This window comes from Amblyomma maculatum, chromosome 1 (genome assembly GCF_055883805.1).
Source record: "Amblyomma maculatum isolate TAMU_Amacu chromosome 1, ASM5588380v1, whole genome shotgun sequence".
Lineage (NCBI taxonomy): Eukaryota > Metazoa > Arthropoda > Arachnida > Ixodida > Ixodidae > Amblyomma > Amblyomma maculatum.
Window position 1 is genome coordinate 174,954,466 of NC_139344.1, and position 16,455 is coordinate 174,970,920.

The 16,455-nt window shown below is 47.1% G+C and overlaps 1 protein-coding gene across 9 annotated transcripts in view; it reads left to right on the forward strand.

Moving 5' to 3' along the window:
* The first annotated feature begins 6,498 nt into the window (after positions 1-6,498).
* LOC146204940 (uncharacterized) overlaps positions 6,499-16,455 on the forward strand; it is a 31,801-nt gene continuing 21,844 nt past the window's right edge. For 4 of the 9 annotated variants that reach the window (XR_014704083.1, XR_014704085.1, XR_014704088.1 and 1 more), the window contains exons 1-4: positions 6,499-6,959; positions 7,655-7,904; positions 8,085-8,194; positions 16,232-16,364. Coding sequence is in view for 2 of the 9 variants with exons in the window: in XM_084589623.1 (XP_084445749.1) it covers positions 16,263-16,364 (102 nt within the window). In the remaining 7 variants the exon portion in view is untranslated. The remainder of the gene's footprint in view (positions 6,960-7,654; positions 7,905-8,084; positions 8,195-16,231; positions 16,365-16,455) is intronic. The other 5 variants (XR_014704086.1, XM_084589624.1, XR_014704084.1 and 2 more) reach the window with 3 other exon arrangements.

The following is a 16,455-nucleotide window of genomic DNA, read 5'->3' on the forward strand; positions in this document are numbered from 1 at the left end:
ACCGCGTTACCATTTAGAGTGCTCCTATGTACTGAAAATTTGGATAATTTATTTGCATGACCGGATCTGCGCACTGAAAGAACGCACTACAAAACACAGGCCAGGGAGTAAAGCAAGAAACAGTACTTGTGAGTAAGCCGACGGAGCTGTCACACTTGTTACACAGCATTAACAAGTGAATTTCGCATAGCATAAACGCGTCCTCGAAGGTAACGCGTGGCTTCGAAGTCAAAGCTGTCGTAATGCAGTTATAATTATACTGTAGCCATGTACAGTGCAATGGCAGCCCTTAAAGCAACGTGCGTGCTGGCCGCTCAACGCTTCCGCGCCGCGCGTAGCAGAAGACGCGCCGGGCAAGGAACAGCCTTGGCCTCCGAGATTACCCTGCGTGCGTGTGCGTGCAGAGAGGATCTCGGAGGCCATGCTGCAGCGCCGCTAGTTCTCGCGACCGCCACTTGGGACACACTCCTCCGCTGGTGGTAGTGGTGGTGAAAACATTTATTATTATAATACATATAGGTATGTACACTAGGTGGGATGCCTAGACAGGCACTCCATTGGCGTTTGCCGCAGCCCGGGCGCGCTGCGTTAAGACCTTTTGGGCCTCTAGGGTGCAGCAGCCGGACAGGGTCGCCTCCCAGTTCTCTCGGGTGGGGTTGGGGATAGGGGGCAAAGATGGGGTTTTCTGGCAGGCCCACACCATGTGGTAGATGTCAGACACCTCCCCACAGTGCGAGCACAGCCCGTCGAATTGCGGATCAAAATGTTTTAGAATAGCCGGGCACAACATTGTATTGGTGAGCAGGCGCAGGAGCACCCGCTCGTTAGCCTTCCCCAGCCCTTTGCACGGGGTGGGAAGAGTTTGGTGCGTAGATCTGTAATATTCACATATTTCTTTAAATTTGTACACTGGGCTGAAATCAAAATCCCGGTCCGCGTCGGGTCCCGTGGGAAATGCCCGGAGAGAAAGCGCGCGGGCGGCGGCGTCGGCTGCCTCATTCCCTTGGAGACCTTGGTGACCTGGAGCCCAAACGAGAGATCGGTACGCGGGATCCGAATCTCGACTGCAATTTTTGTATATGCGGTAAGCTAGAGGAGCAGTCCACCCTTGCTGGACGTTCCGACAAGCCCCTCGCGAGTCTGTTATGATGTATTTAGAGGAGGAGTCAGAGGCTGCGAGGGCGATGGCAACCTCTTCTGCGTGTGTTGGTGACTGGGCCTTGAACGTAAGGCCATCTACTGTTTTGCCCTTGTGGATGACCGCGGCTGTGTACCAGCCCCTAGGGTTGGGGCCGGAGACATCCACATAGAAAACTCCTGGTTTGCTTCCATAATGGCGGTCCAAGGCTTCCGCCCGCGCCAGGCGCCGACCATTATGGTCCTCTTTGGACATGTTGGCGGGGAGAGGCCGCACATGGAGGGCGCGTCTCCATTTTTCGGGAATGCGACATCTCTCCTCTGTGAGTTGGGTGTGTTGGATGTGCGGTTTGGGCAGTTAACAGCCGTGTAGTGCGGACGCGTGTTCCATCGCTCATCCGATTGCACGTGGCTACCGGAAACGGACGGACTGGCGACAGCGGGAGCTTCCGAAGCGTCAAATAGATGAGTTCTTTCTTTTATTAACTTTATTTCTTTTTCAGCTAGTTAGATTAGGTGCAGCCTAAAGAATAAATTTTAGCTCTTGGTCCTAGCGGCCTGGTTTTTCGTGCCGGCAGCTAGGTTTTCTTGGCGTTCATTGTTTAGCTATCTTGTTTAGATAAATATTTTTCTTTCTAGGCTATTGGCATTCGCAGATTTGGTTTTTAACGCGTGTTTGCTAGTCGTTTCTTGTGTCTTCTTTTGGCAATTTGTATATTCTAAGAATTCGTAACAGTTATAGTTCAGTCGATGAGCAGTTAAGATGTGCAATCAAAAGAAGGTAAAGTGTACTCAGTGTGAGGCGCAGGTTAATCTCAAAGAAACGCGTTTTGATTCTGTAGGTGAAGCGGAAGGCAGCGACTTTTTGTGTCGGTGTTGCGTACTGAATGCACGTCTAGATAGATTTGATCAAGAAAGGGGCAGTTTAGTGTCTCGTGTGGAGGATTTAGAAAATGAAGTACGCTTGCTAAGGACGGAAAATCAGAAACTGCTTGGACAGCTTACTCAGATTGAAAAGAAAGGGGCCGACTTTGTCCTTGGAACCAACAAGGACGAACATTCCAATGCGGGCCACGTGGCTGGGGCCAGCACTGGCATGGAAGGCATAAGCAAAGTAGGTCAGGCGAATCCGAACCGTCAGAGTTATTTAGAAGCAGCTAAGACGCCGGAAAAAAAGGAAGAAGTAAGGAAGAATGAAAATCCCAGAGATAAGGACACAGATAACCGAAAGCAGGAGCCAACAGTTGGGAGAGGGAGAGAGAAGGCCCAGGTGCTTATCGCCGGAGATTCTAACATGAACAGGTGCAAGCGAGATATCTTGGAACGTGTAAGGGGTGATAAGAGAGTGTTGGTTGGAGCCTTCCCAGGGAGAACAATGAGGGCTGTACTAAAAGAGAGTAAAAATAGGCTGTTGAAGGATTCCGCAGAGCGTAGTATGGTAATAGTAGCCGCGGGTCTAAACGATGTCCTAAATGGTGACGCTGCAGCAGTGGTGGAAAGTTTAGCTAAGGGAGTTGACGAGATCAGGGAGATAGCACAGCAGACGCAGATAGTTGTATGCACAGTACCAGAGGTGCTAGGATTGAACGGAAAGATGGAAAAGGACGTGGTGACAGTTAATCAGGACATAAGAAAGTTAAGCCTGGAGAAGCGTTTCGAAGTGGTTGAGGTAAACAGGGAGGTACATAAAGCAGGTTTTGGTAGGGCTTTTCAGCGAGATGGCATTCATTTTAACAGAAGGGTCGGAGCAGAAATCGGCTGGCGCTTGGCAGGCAGGGCTGTAGCTTTTTTAGGAGGTCCGCGAGGACTACGTGCACAGAGGTAGTTAGAAGTGAAGCAGAAGAAAGTGTAATAATGGGGGCTGAGCCCCCAAAAATGGCAAAGAGTAGGTCGAGAAAGAAAAGTACAAAAAAGAAATTTAACACTAGGATCAGCTACATAAACATGCAAGGAGGTAGAAAAAGAGCGAAATGGCTAGAGATAGAACAGCAGTTGAAGGATGACAAAATAGGTGTGTACGCTCTTTGCGAGACTCATCTCAGGGATCTAGAAGATCCGCCGTTTATAGAAGGCTACGTCTGGGAAGGGTGCAACAGAACGAGAACGGAAAGAAAGGGTGAAGGGGTAGGTATGTTGATACACCAGGGAACAAATTGGCAAAGAATTAAATCATCTTTTAAAGAACATATCTGGGTTTCAGGAACCATTGGCGGCATAAGGACATGGCTAGGGGTAGTTTATTTCGGAACAGGACATCAATGCAGGCAAGAAAACAGGGATCTTGTTGAATGTCTCAGTGACGATATAAGCCAGTTTGGAAACGGAGCCAATATTATTCTGCTGGGGGACATGAACGGCCACATCGACGATCTGGATGGATACACGGATTGTAACGGGAAGCTAATGCTAGATTTCTGCGAGCGACACGATCTAGTTATAGTAAATAGAGAAACAAAATGTGAAGGCCAAATCACGTGGGAATTCCGCAACAGGCAGACGACCATAGACTATTGTCTAATGTCGAAGGAAATTTATAGCAAGGTCACAAAAATGGAAATAGACGAAGAAGGGGAGTTTAGTCTGGGAAGTGATCATAAACGTATTAGTCTGCAGATGGGGCCCTTGATGAAAAGAGAAATGGAACTTAGACAAAACGTAAACGCAAAATTAAACGACGATCAAATAGCGCAGATAGCAGCAGACATAGAGGAAGCAATAGAGAAAAGCCCCATGGAAGACTGGGATTATGAACAAGTAGAACTACTCATAAGGAGTAAAATTCAGGAGGTTAAAGTAGCAAACCGCTGGAATGGAAAGAGGAAGCCACGCAGCTGGTGGAATAAGGAAATCAGGGAAGCTATTGAACAACGACGGGCTGCTTCAAGGGAACACCGAATGGCAAAGAAAGTACAGGCTTCTCAGGAGGAAATCGACCAAAAATGGGAATCATATCGACAAAAGAAACTTCAAGTGCAGGCCCTCGTCCAAAGTAAAATAAGACAGTCCACCGATCGCTGGATGGCTGATATACACGATGCCTCTAGAGGCGGAGCAAGAAAATTCTGGAACCATATAAGCTGGCTAGGGAAGAAGAATCAAAGAAAGCAAGATCGGATTCAAGATAACGAGGGAAATTGTTTAAAGGGAGACAACGCAGTGAACTACATTACATCAGTTATAGCCGAGTCATTTAAGAGCGACGATAGGGTAATCTCCGCAAATCAGGAAGCAACACAAGGTAGCAGAATACAAAGCACCTTAGAACTGACCAATCTAAACTGGAAAAAGGTAGAAAAAAATATTCCTAAAAACACATCTACAGGAATAGATGGAATTCCGATCAAGCTGATTAATGAACTCGGTCCAAAAAGTAAGGAAACGTTGTTAAAAACTTTGGAAACAGTCATAGCGAATAAGCAAATTCCGGACAGCTGGCGGCAGAGTAAAATGAATTTTATTTATAAAGGGAAAGGAGAAAGGATGCACATAAAATACTACAGGCCGATTACCATAACATCTGTAATTTACAGGTTAGCCATGCAGGCGGCGAAATTAAAGGTGCAAGCATGGGTTGAAGGTAACAAGATACTCGGAGAACTTCAGAACGGCTTTAGAAATGGTAGGCGCTTAGATGATAGCCTGTTCGTGCTTACCCAATGCATCGAAATATCTAGAGTGGAAAATAGACCTTTGTATTTGGCCTTCCTGGACATAAACGGGGCGTACGACAACGTAAGCAGGGAACTCCTGTGGAACATATTAAAAGAAGAAGGTATCGGTTATGAGATAATAGAGTTCCTACAGGAAATTTACCTGGATAACAAAGTAGAAATTACGTGGGAAGGGATAAGAAGTACGGAGGATGTCAAAGTATGCAAAGGATTAAGACAAGGCTGTCCTCTATCACCGGTGCTGTTCATGCTTTATATGATAAACCTGGAACGGAGGATACAAGACAGTAACCTAGGTTTTAACCTGTCATGCAGATTAGGTGGAAAGGCGGTATCAGCGCCTCCCCGGTTTGATGTATGCAGACGATATTGTGCTGCTAGCTGAGAGTCTGGAAGAATTGCAAACTCTAGTTAAGTATTGCGGAGACGAAGGGGACGCTCTAGGCTTCAGTTTCAGCGCAGTTAGTCGGGCCTGATGATTTTCAACGGCTCAACTGATCAGGGTCTTAAAATTCAAGGCCTTGAAATACCTAGAGTAGCAGAATATAAATATTTGGGGGTATGGGTAAACGAAGGATTGGCATACATTGGAAAGCATGAGCAATCACTTAAGGCCAAAGTGCGAAGGAATGCCGGGATAATGAAGCATAAGGCATTGTGGGGATACAATAGGTATGAGGTATTGAGGGGTATTTGGAAAGGAATTATGGTGCCCGGACTTACTTTCGGAAATGCGGTTTTGTGCCTAAAATCAGAGGTACAGTCGACATTAGAAATAAATCAGAGATCCGTTGGACGATTAGCACTAGGTGCCCACGGCAAAACTACAAATGAGGCGGTACAGGGAGATATGGGCTGGGCATCTTTCGAAGTACGGGAAGCTCAGAGTAAAATATTATATGAGGAACGCCTGAGGAAACTGGACAGTAACAGATGGGCAGCTAAGGTATTTAAATACCTGTACCTAATAAGCGTTGACTCACAATGGAGGAAAAGAACTAGGAAACTAACTATAAGTATGCTAGTGACAAGGACGGAGAAATAAAGAGCATTAAGCAACAGGTGAAAAACACAGAAGGTAAAAATTGGATAAATTCGATGTAAAAAAAAAAAAAAAAAAAAACAGAGTGTGGAATTATACCGAAAGTGGAAAATGCAGATCAGGAAGGAAGATTTCTTTGATAACTCAAGAAGCAGTGCCCTACTTTTTGAAGCTAGATCAGGGTGCCTTAGAACACGCAGCTACAAAAAGAAGTTTAACAATGGAGATGACGCATGTGCTGTATGTGGAAACTCCAGTGAAACAATTGACCATATTATGATATTATACTCGAATGCAATGGAATGGTATCCATCCGGAAGTTGATGCAGGCGCAATCACTGTTCCTGAAGCTCTGGGGTTTAGAGATAACAGTGGCCGGGTGAATAAACCGGCGGTGGAAACCAGCAAAAAACGGCTTGAAGATTGTTGGCTTAAAAGCAGAGAAGTGACATAATGTTAGTAATGTAGGAGCAAAATTTAATAAATAGAATGATGGTTTAGTTAACCATTTTAAATCAATAATTAAGATATATGGAGAAAAATGAGCATGGATGATAGCTACTGCTACCACCCCGTTTCAAAGGGGACGCTCCTATATTCCATCCATCCATCCATCCGGTTAGCTCTATGGAAGCTGTGAAACTTTGTTGTACGCACCGCATGCCGCACCGCATGGAGGTTATCCGCACCGTCCGTCCGGCTTCGCGCACTTGTTTTCCCACGTTTTCTTGAACGGCAGATACGCGCAATCTTTTGCTAGTGTTGTTTGTTTGGCCATCATGCCCTCGTTCTGCGCAGCTTTCGGCTGCACGAACACTGGCGGCCGAGACGACGTGGTGTTCCACAGGTTTCCAAAGAACAAGAAACTTGCTGCACAGTGGGTATCGGCAGTGAAAAGAAAAAATTTCGTGCCTGCGAAATCAACTGTGCTCTGCTCCGACCATTTCCGCGACGATGAATACCATCAAAGCTTGAGAACGATGCGGGCACTTGGAATATCAATTAAGTCGGCGCGGCTGAAGCCAGGTGCAACCCCCTCAGTGTTCTCTCACAGCAGAAGCGACTCGCCACTTCTGAGGGCGGCCTTCACCAAAAGAATGCGGCTTAAGGTAAGTGCTTTACAGCCAGCTTGTACATTGATTTGTACATTGAGCGTTCCGCGGACCGCCGGAAGCGCAGCGATGGGCTATAGGTAAATTTCGCCGGTCCGCATTTAAATCAGCCATTACACGGACCCCTTGCGTTTCTCCATACCGGTATGTGGCAGCTGCGATCGTTGCTACCAGATGACTCACTGCGGCGTAAAACTTGTATTATTTGGTATGCGTGCAGCAGCAGCTACGCGCAAGTTTGGCTGTGCAGCGAACCAGACCTTTGGTCCCTTTGATCCCTTTAGTCCCTTTGGTCGAAGTTTTTCTTTGTTGCCTTTGTTTCGCCTTTTGACCAGGTATCTGTTGAAGTGTTTACGTTCCAACTTTTAAATCGCACGACATCAGTGCAACGGTAGTAGTTTTCTGCTCGCGTAAGTTCACTCGACGTGTAAAAACTGCACTCAAGTTGCTTTCCACTCAGCCCTGTGCTGTTAACCAGCATAAAGCTGACGTATTCTCAACCGCACGCAACATTTTAGATGAAGCAAAAGAGCACAGCTAATGAAGGGGCACGTCTTGGGTAATAAATTTGGTTCTCCTAATCTGACTGCATTTATCAGTACTGAAGGAATAGCTTTTGTGTGTGTTTTTTACGCATTTTCATGCTTTTGTTAAGCCGATGTTTGATTTATGTATGTTTTATGCTGGTCCAGGTCCTTTCAGAGCTTCTTGAGAATGCAGCTCCTGAAGAAGAAGCTGTTGTATCACTGCCACCATCTTCGGGAAAAGTTGTTGCAGGCAGTGTAACAGAGGCAGATAATGTCGTAAAGGGTAATCCTTCAACTGCTGATAAAAGCCTCCAAGTTGTGGTGCATCTAAGAACATTTTGCACAGCATCTCAAGTGAACATAAAAGCGAAGACATCACGGAAAACGCAGACAAAGCCTCAAGCTGTTTCAGTCGGTACGATAATTTTCCATTACCATGTTTCTTTGTGCATGTTTCATATCGATCACACGGAGAAAGGAAATCTATTTCTATTATGGTTCAGGCTCAAATTCATTTAAAGTGAATAGATTTCTCTATATCATAATGACATGGTGCCCTAACTGAATAGTTTCTTACATGTTTCCTTCTTTTAAGGTGTCCAGGTTGGCAGCTTCCTTTAGGTGCTGCTACTTGGGTGAATATTATGTCAGAGCCACATGAGGACGAAGACAGCTTAAAGACGGGTGTGTATGAAAACGATGACGGTGAGCCTAATTCCAATCTTCACGAGTACAGCGCTGACAGTGTCTGTCGTAACTGATTCACTTTGTTTACACTTTTGTTATTTTAAGAAACTTCGTTTATTTTACAACAAAACAAAAAACCTGTACAAAAGGGTGCAAGAGCTCAGAAAATGCATGCTCATCAATGGGGCTCCCCGCTCGTTCTGACCGCATTTTTTTCCCTTCGGTCCGAGGGCGTCCGCGTTCTGCTCGCCTCGGCCTTGGCCCCTCTCCTCCCCTGGGCTTCCGCAGATGGTCGGCCTGGGAGGAGCTGTTGCCAGCCATAAATAACTGAAAGGCGTCTTTTTTGTGTCAGGTGAAACACTTTTACACAAAAAGGGAATATGTACACAGCTTATGCATGCAAAAGGGGGAAAAAGAAAGTTTCAACACTGCCCCACCGAATGAACTTGCTCATTCTACATTTTGGAAGACCTGTAAAGGGTACAGTAGCTGAATGGGGCATCGTATCGTCTTTCCCTGCATCATCGTGACCTCACAAAAGCAAACCTTTCTTGCGCCCAGGGTTTATGGCAGCAGCGATGATCCTGCTCTTTCAGAACAGTCAGCTGATTCTCTCAGGCCAAACATCTCCTACTCGAGGATTTACAGAACTGGTTTGCTTATAAGCGTACGTCAAGCGCAGCTGCCTCAGATATTCTCACTGTCATGCCCCCCTGAAAAAGTGCAACATCTGGCCTCTCTTCTTCCAGAGCGCACACAGCGAAGCCATGGACGTCTCAATGGCTCGTGTTTCGGGCGAAGGCAGAGCCGTTAAGCATCTTCTGTTTTACAAACTGGTCGGTGTTAGTGGGGAGCCGTCTTTACCGTCCTCGTAAGTGTATGTGAGGAGTCTGGAATTTATCACTGCCTCCACCTGAGCCAGGATGGTTGGAAGCTCAATAGTGCCTAGGTAGTGACCTCTGATTGTTTTTTCAACAAGGTTTTAACGCTATAGCCTAGCCTCATAGATTCCGCCTCACCACGGTGCATGCTCAGCAATAAAATTTCTTTGATTGCCTGAATTGGCAAAATGTCCCTGTGTGTCAGGGTGCCACAGAAGCTTCCACAAAATGCCCATATCTTTCGAGGCTTGTTTAAACGAGAGAGCGTTGTCAGAGTCAGATTCGGCACAAGCCCATTCGCAACACGAAATGTCAGAACGCCTGGATTAGTTGTTCAGTACTCATTTTCTTTTTTCATTTTCAAGGCTTTCTGCCTTGACTGTTCAGTACTCATGTCTGCAACAAGTTCGAGGTGCACAGCCCGCGTCGCAGCACATATAAGCAGCAGAATGTATATGATTTTAGCATCCGACTGTTCTCTTTCACCATGAGAGTTCCTGTGAAGTCGAGGCCCACGACCTGGAACGAGTCCTTTTGGGACGTTCGACCAGATGGAAGAAGCCCAGTCAATGGATCGAAATGCCTACACACCACACATGGGCCTCATCACACTTTTCACCAGCCGATGCCCACTCACAATCCAGTACTTCTCTCGAAGTTGCACAAATGTTTCCCTGGCATCTGCTTGAAGCAGCTGTCGATGGGCTTGGTGCACCAACAGAATTGTGTATCTATGTTGCTTGGGAAGCACAGTTGGGTGCCCTTCAACAAGCGTTGTGTTTGTTGAGCATATCTGCCCCTGAATTCTCAGTAGGTCATTTTGATCTGTCCAGAGGAGGAATTCAGGGGTGAGGCAGTCGAGGTGCAGTTGCCTTTCTTTGTGCTCGTTAGTTCTTCAGAGAACGCTGATGTATGAGCCCTTTTCAGCAAAAATGTTTTTGCACGTTCAATTTTTCCAGCACCCAAAAGGCCTTAGATTTTGTCAACAGTCCGCAGTTTTCCCACAAACCGGAAAATTCAACCTGTAGTCTGTTTACTCTAAACGTACATCTAAACGCGCAGCCGAAATTTTTCAGATCCAGCAAGTCGTCTTCTTGTTCACAGATGGAATTGAAGATGCCAATCTCCCTTTTCTGCTCAAGCTCTTCAACCCTGAAGTCTCCCAGTTTTGGTTCGACTGGCTGTTTCTCAGCTGCGCCTGTAATCCACAGTGGCCCCCTCCACCAGAGCTCGCTGGATTTCAGTTTTGCACTTGTCAATCTCCTGGTCATGAGGTCAGCAGAGTTACTTTTTTTTTTACGGAATCTTCGTTCTGCAACTGCTCGATTATCAGGAAGATCTACTTGTTCCTCCCAAGGAAGCTTCACCTCCTACTGCCGATCAATCATTTTTACGGTCTCTGTAAAGCTTTCCCAGAGGTATGTGTCTGTGGTATTCTTCTGTGTGTCAGAGATGCCAATGCCTTCTAACTCCCAGAAAAGTCTCAAAACTGGCCAACTTTGTAATCTGCAACCATATTTCTTAGTATGATTGCATGGATGCAAGTCACATCTTGGCAGGGGAATAAAGTTTGCCCCTACACTGTCCAGCCAAACACTTTCAAGTGCCATTAGCCTATTGTCCAACTTAGTAACTTTGCCAGTTAAAAATTCCCAAAAGTGATCTGAGCCCACCAGTTCATCGATCACTGCCGTACTGGGATAATGGCATTCGTCACTCGGTGGCAAAGAAAGCTCGTGGCGAGTCTGCATAACTCGTTCATCCGGACAAGGAATGGCCTGTTCGTATACAGTAGGTGTTTCCAAGACCTCAAATTTGTATTCAATTTTAGTATCGTCCTTCACGCATACCTCTACGAGCCGTAATGCACGCTGCTCTTGTTGTCCTCCAAGAACTCCAATCTGCAGTACTCTGTACCAAGCAGTTTGCACCCAAGTTTTCAAGAGCAGTCTTCTGTATTGAATGTTCTCTGACTACCACTATCAAAGAGAACTCGAGAAATCTTTCTTGCTTTACTTTTTTTGTTCAAGGCTGTCATGGTAGGCATGGTAGGATGGTGCAGTGAGTAGGCTCTTCTGATCTTGAAGCATGCAGGTTTACTGGCTGCACCCCTTCGTCATCCTTGGCTGATCGTGCATTCTCGGCTTCATTGATAGTAGGGGTACATGTCTACGCTTGCTTTTTTTGCAGCTGATACGGACCCTGCATTGCTTTGAACGATGACCATGCTTCGTGCACCGAAAGCATCCACTTTTGCTGTAAGGATTACTTTTCTTTCCTTTACTCACATCTTCGATTGCCACTCTTGGCTGTCATGCCCTTTCAATTTACAAAATGCGCATTTCATGCATGATGCTGTACTACGCAGGGCTGAGGCAAAAGAAGGGTGAAAGCTCTCTTGCTGATTTTGTGCCTTGCGCCCATCAAAGGGAGAAGGAGGCTTACCATGCATGTCATCGGGCTTATCCCACATCGTCCTCTCGCGGCTCAGCTGCTCGAAGCAAAAAAAAACCTCAGCGGAGATTGGAGAAGCATCACCTGTGCAGTGTCTGATGAAGAGTTATCGACCCAGAATCATCGCTCACCATTGATGTTGTTGCCTTGTGGGTCTCGGCATATGTGCAGCAATAACCCAGGATCAACTCCTTTGGCAGAACATAGGGAAGGATGCGATACAGCATAGCCTTGTAGCCATCTTCTTCAGTGCCCAGCTCCGTGAGGCCTGGCATTTGAACTTGTAGTTCATCATATGGCCGCCGTAAGGCTGCCACATTCTTTGCAGAGAACACAGGTTTCCATCAATTAGGCCTTGCATGCGATCCATGAATCAATGCTTTCTGATCCCCAAAGCGTTGATGCAAGATGTCGACCGTGTTGCTGTAGCAGTCACCTGATGCAGTCCGGCAATAGCTGTCTTGGCCTCTCCTGTCAGCAGCATCTTTAGGTAATTAAGGTGGTCTTTGTTGGACTCCTTGTTCCTGTGGATTGCCACCTCGAACTGTTCCCAGAATGGCTGCCAGCTTTTTCATTTGCTGTCGAATTTGGCCAGTTCCAGCTTCAGGAGTTTAATTTTGTGAGCCGCGGGACTGGTATTAATGGACGCTTGATTCCGGATCTTCTGAGTCCTGTTTGAGTGTTTGGCTTCATCTTTCTTCAGGTTTAGACGGCAGATGCAGGTAGTGACTCTGTCATTGTATACGATGACCTGTTCAAATGCAGTCTCCGCTTCATCTTCTTTAACATTGGGCTCAATTGCTGCGTCCACATCGTTGAGCTGCTGTTTACCAATTGTAAATGTTCGATGAGCACGCTCACCATTTTGATGGTGGGTGGTGCTTCGATGCCATAGATGTCCGTTTCTTTCGTCAGCCATTTCATTTGGTTTCTGATGGCCTTCTCTTCTTCCTCAAAACATCTATGCCGCTGCTGTCATTGGTCATTGTAGTTGTTGGGTCCATTCGATATTCCTGAGTTCCGTTTTCGGGTTTTGGCACCAAAAATTGAGTGTTGTAACTAATTCACTTCGTTTACACTTTTGTCGTTTTAAGTAACTTCGTTTATTTTACAACTAAACAAGAAGTCAGTACAGCTTCGTTAAGAGGGAGCAAGAGCTCAGAAAATGCATGCTCATAGATGGGGCTCCCTGCTCGTTCTGACCGCACTCCTTTTCCCTCCCCTTCCAAGAAGGCCCACAGTCTGCTCTCCTCGGCCTTGGCCCCTCTCTCCAGGTTTCTGCAGATGGTTGCCCAGGGAGGAGTTGTCACCGGCTGTAAATAACCGAAAAACATCTGCTTTGTGTCAAATGAAACACTTTTACACAAAGAGGGATTACACAGGTCAAGCGTGCAAAACGGGGAAAAACATGTTTCAACACTGGCTGCTAGCTTGGGTATGTTTTGCTATTGTTACTTTGCATGGCCTTTAATCTCAAGGTAGCCCTTTATACAGCTTATGGCACAGCAGTAATAATATTGTTACATGGCAGGAACTTTCACAGCACGTCACAGCACAACCCAAGCCTAGGGCGCACCGGATGTCAAAGCACAGACTGCTGCCAAGGATTTGGGGCCCGATCACGCGCCATACGCACACTTCATCTGCCTCATCTTCATTGAATCTACTCGTAGCATGGCCCCCGGGTGCAGAAGCACTGTTGCGGTGCTGCTTAGCAAGTGTCAGAACATGGCAAGCTGCAGGGCTTAAGTCACGAGACGTGGACAATATCGGAGTGTACGGTACGAAAAGGGCAGTCGGGGAAGGCAAGTTCAATCTCGTAGGTGACGTCTGTAACTTGGTGCAGCATGCAATATGGGCCCACATAGCGAGAGAGAAGCTTTTTTGAGAGCCCAACAGGACAAGAAGGCACCCATAGCAACACAAGGGACCCATGTGTTGAGATGTTGGCTGTTGTAGTGCTCTTGCTGAAGAGATTGAGAGGCTTGCAATCGGGAGTGGGCAATGGCTTCACGGGCATATTCAGAAGGTGGAGGACCACGTGTGCGAAACAGTGTAAAGAAGCAATTGAGGCTCACGGCCATACAAGAGGTACAATGGGGAGTAGTTGGCAGTGTCGTGACAGGATGAGTTATGTGCATATGTAATGTATGGGAGGGCGACGTCCCAGTCACGGTGATCAGAGGAGACGTACATGGCTAGCATGTCAGTAAGAGTGCAATTGAGCTGCTCAGTGGGCCGTTTGTGGGTGGTAAGCGGTGGTCAACTTGTGTTTAGTTGAGCACGCGTGAAGAATGTCATCCACAACTGCTGATAGGAAGGTCCAGCCATGGTCAGTGAGCAGTTGACGGGGAGCTCCGTGAGGAAGAATGAGGTTGGGAAGAAGGAAGTCGGCGGCATCAGTGGAAGTACTGATGGGGAGCGCGCGCATTATCGCGTACTGGGTGACATAGTCTGTGGGTACTGCAACCCATCTATTACCAGAGGTGAACTCAAGAAAAGGTCCGAGAAGGTCCAATCTGACACGGTAGAACAGTTCTGGAGGGATGTCAATGGGCTGAAGAAAGCCAGCTGGAGGAGATGCAGGCCGCTTGCAACGCTGACACTCATCGCAAGCACCAACGTAACGCCGCACTGAGTGTTAGAGGCCAAACCAGAAGAACCAACGGACGCGGTCATACGTGCAAGTAACGCCCCAGCAGTCGGAAGATCATGGAGTTAGTGGAGAACGACTATTCTTAAGTGCTTGGGGACAACTAAGAGGAGGTCATGACCAGTAGGCTGAGGTTTCCGACGGTATAAATGTCGTCAGTGAGAGCAAAGCAGTGGTAGGTTTGGGTGGATGTTCGGCGATCAGTGATGGAGAGGAGCTCCGCATCCCGGCACTGTTCTTCGGCAATAGTTGTAAACGGGGAGAGAGAGAACAGGTCAATGGCGCATGCGCTCGTGGGAGTATCAGTCTGGGCAACAGGGTAATGAGAGAGGCAGTTGGTATCTTTGTGCAACCCGCCAGACTTGTAGATCATGGCGTAGTCATAGTGCCCAGTGTCCGAGGTGACCAGTAGGATCCTTCAGAGAAGAAAGCCGACACAGTGTGGGATGATCTGTGACAACTGTGAATGGCCTGCAATATAGGTAGGGTCAAAAGTTTCCAATAGCCCACACAAGGGCTAAGCACTTGTTCGGTAATGGAGTAGATCTTCTTTGAAGGGGACAGGAGGTGGCTGGCATAGGTGATTACACGATTAGAGAATAAGCGAAACATCGGCCAAGTGGTGGACTGGGATGGTGGATGAGGGTGGCGCAGGTGCGCAGGCCTCCAGTTTGCGTCAAGTGATCTGGGTGACGATGTCTGTGACGTAAGGGGGCGAAGTGGGAGGTGTGGTGTTGGTAGCTGCTGCGCAATACACGAAGATGTGGCCGTGTGGGGAAGTCACTGAAACTGTTGAAATATACGCCGGCTCTTTACGTGCTCATAGAGACGGCACTGCTTGATGAGGGCCTCCACGGTATCACAGCCCTTGCAGAGGAGCAGGTGGAAAGCGTCATCCGCTATTCCTTTTAAGATGTGGCCCGCCTTTTTCGATTCCGACGTGATGGTGTCCACCTAGGGGTGGCATAAGGCTAGCACGTCTTGAATGTGAAGGTGTTTTTTGGCCGTGAGCTTCAAAGCATCTGGTGGTTCGAAGAAAGCGTGAAGCTTTTCTTTGAAGGTGTCCCACCTCGTTAATTTGTCCTTGTGGATGTCATACCATTGCCTCGTTGTGCTGGACAAATAGAAAATGATGTTGCCAGTATTACGATCAGGTCCCATTTGTTGTGGGTGCTGACATATTCATACATGGAGATCCATTTGTTTACACTATCGCCTGACGCACCGGAAGAGATGTTGGGGTCACGGGTACGAGCGATGACCATGAATGTAGGGAGAATGGGGCTTCGCGAGTCACTGGGTTGGGTCATGATGGCCATTTCGGTGTAGCGACCGCTACGAAGCTCTGTGGTACAATGGATCACAACGCAGAGGAGGGGAAAGTCCGCACTTCCACTAAGATGTTACGTGGCAGGAACATTCGCAGCACGTCACAGCACAGCCAAGGATTCAGGCCCCGAGCAAGTGCCATACGCACATACACTTGTCCGCCTCACCTTCATTGACTCGACTTGCAGCATTGTATAAACTCAATACCAATGCTCCGCATCGACAAGGTTTGTCTACTACTCAGTGAATAGAAAATGCAATGTTTGTTTCAGTCCTGACAACTGTGCTGAGCACCTGTATTTACTAGAGCAGTCTGCCATTGATGACTCAGAAATGGGCATATTTTTAGTTTAAAAAAGCATCTGAAAGTCTTGTTTGAAGTCTGTTGCACATGTGTTGCACCTTGCACACATGTAGCATTTACTTTAAAGGAACACTGCTTCAAATACATGCTTGGTGTCTATCAGGGCACTAGCTAATCTGGAAAAGTCATGGCTTCATTCAACAGCAGCCAGTTTTAAAGCTGCAACTCTGTGCTTCCCTTTTATTTTCTGTCAGTAACACTATGGCCTTCCTCAGAATGTTGCTATCAGTTGGTGTTGAGGTAGTCACTGATGGAACCTTCAACATTCGGTGCATTCATCTTTGGCCTGCAATCGACAAAGTAACCAACTGTTTTGAAAAGTGATTCTTAAGATTTCACTGCAAGTTCTCACTGCTTTAAAAAACATTTTGTAGATTTGGAGGGAACAACAAGTGCCGTTGGAGAATGCCAAGGGGAAAGAAGTTGTACTTGCCGGGAATGGACAAGGTGATACGCCTGGCTTCTGCGCCAAATTTGGTTCCTATTCTCCATTTTGAACTTGTCCAGGTTTGTTTTAATTTTTTCTTGTCGCTTTTTTTTTGTGTGTGTGAGGGGGGGGGGGGGGGGGGGGGGGAGGGGGAGAATTGTGTACTACTAA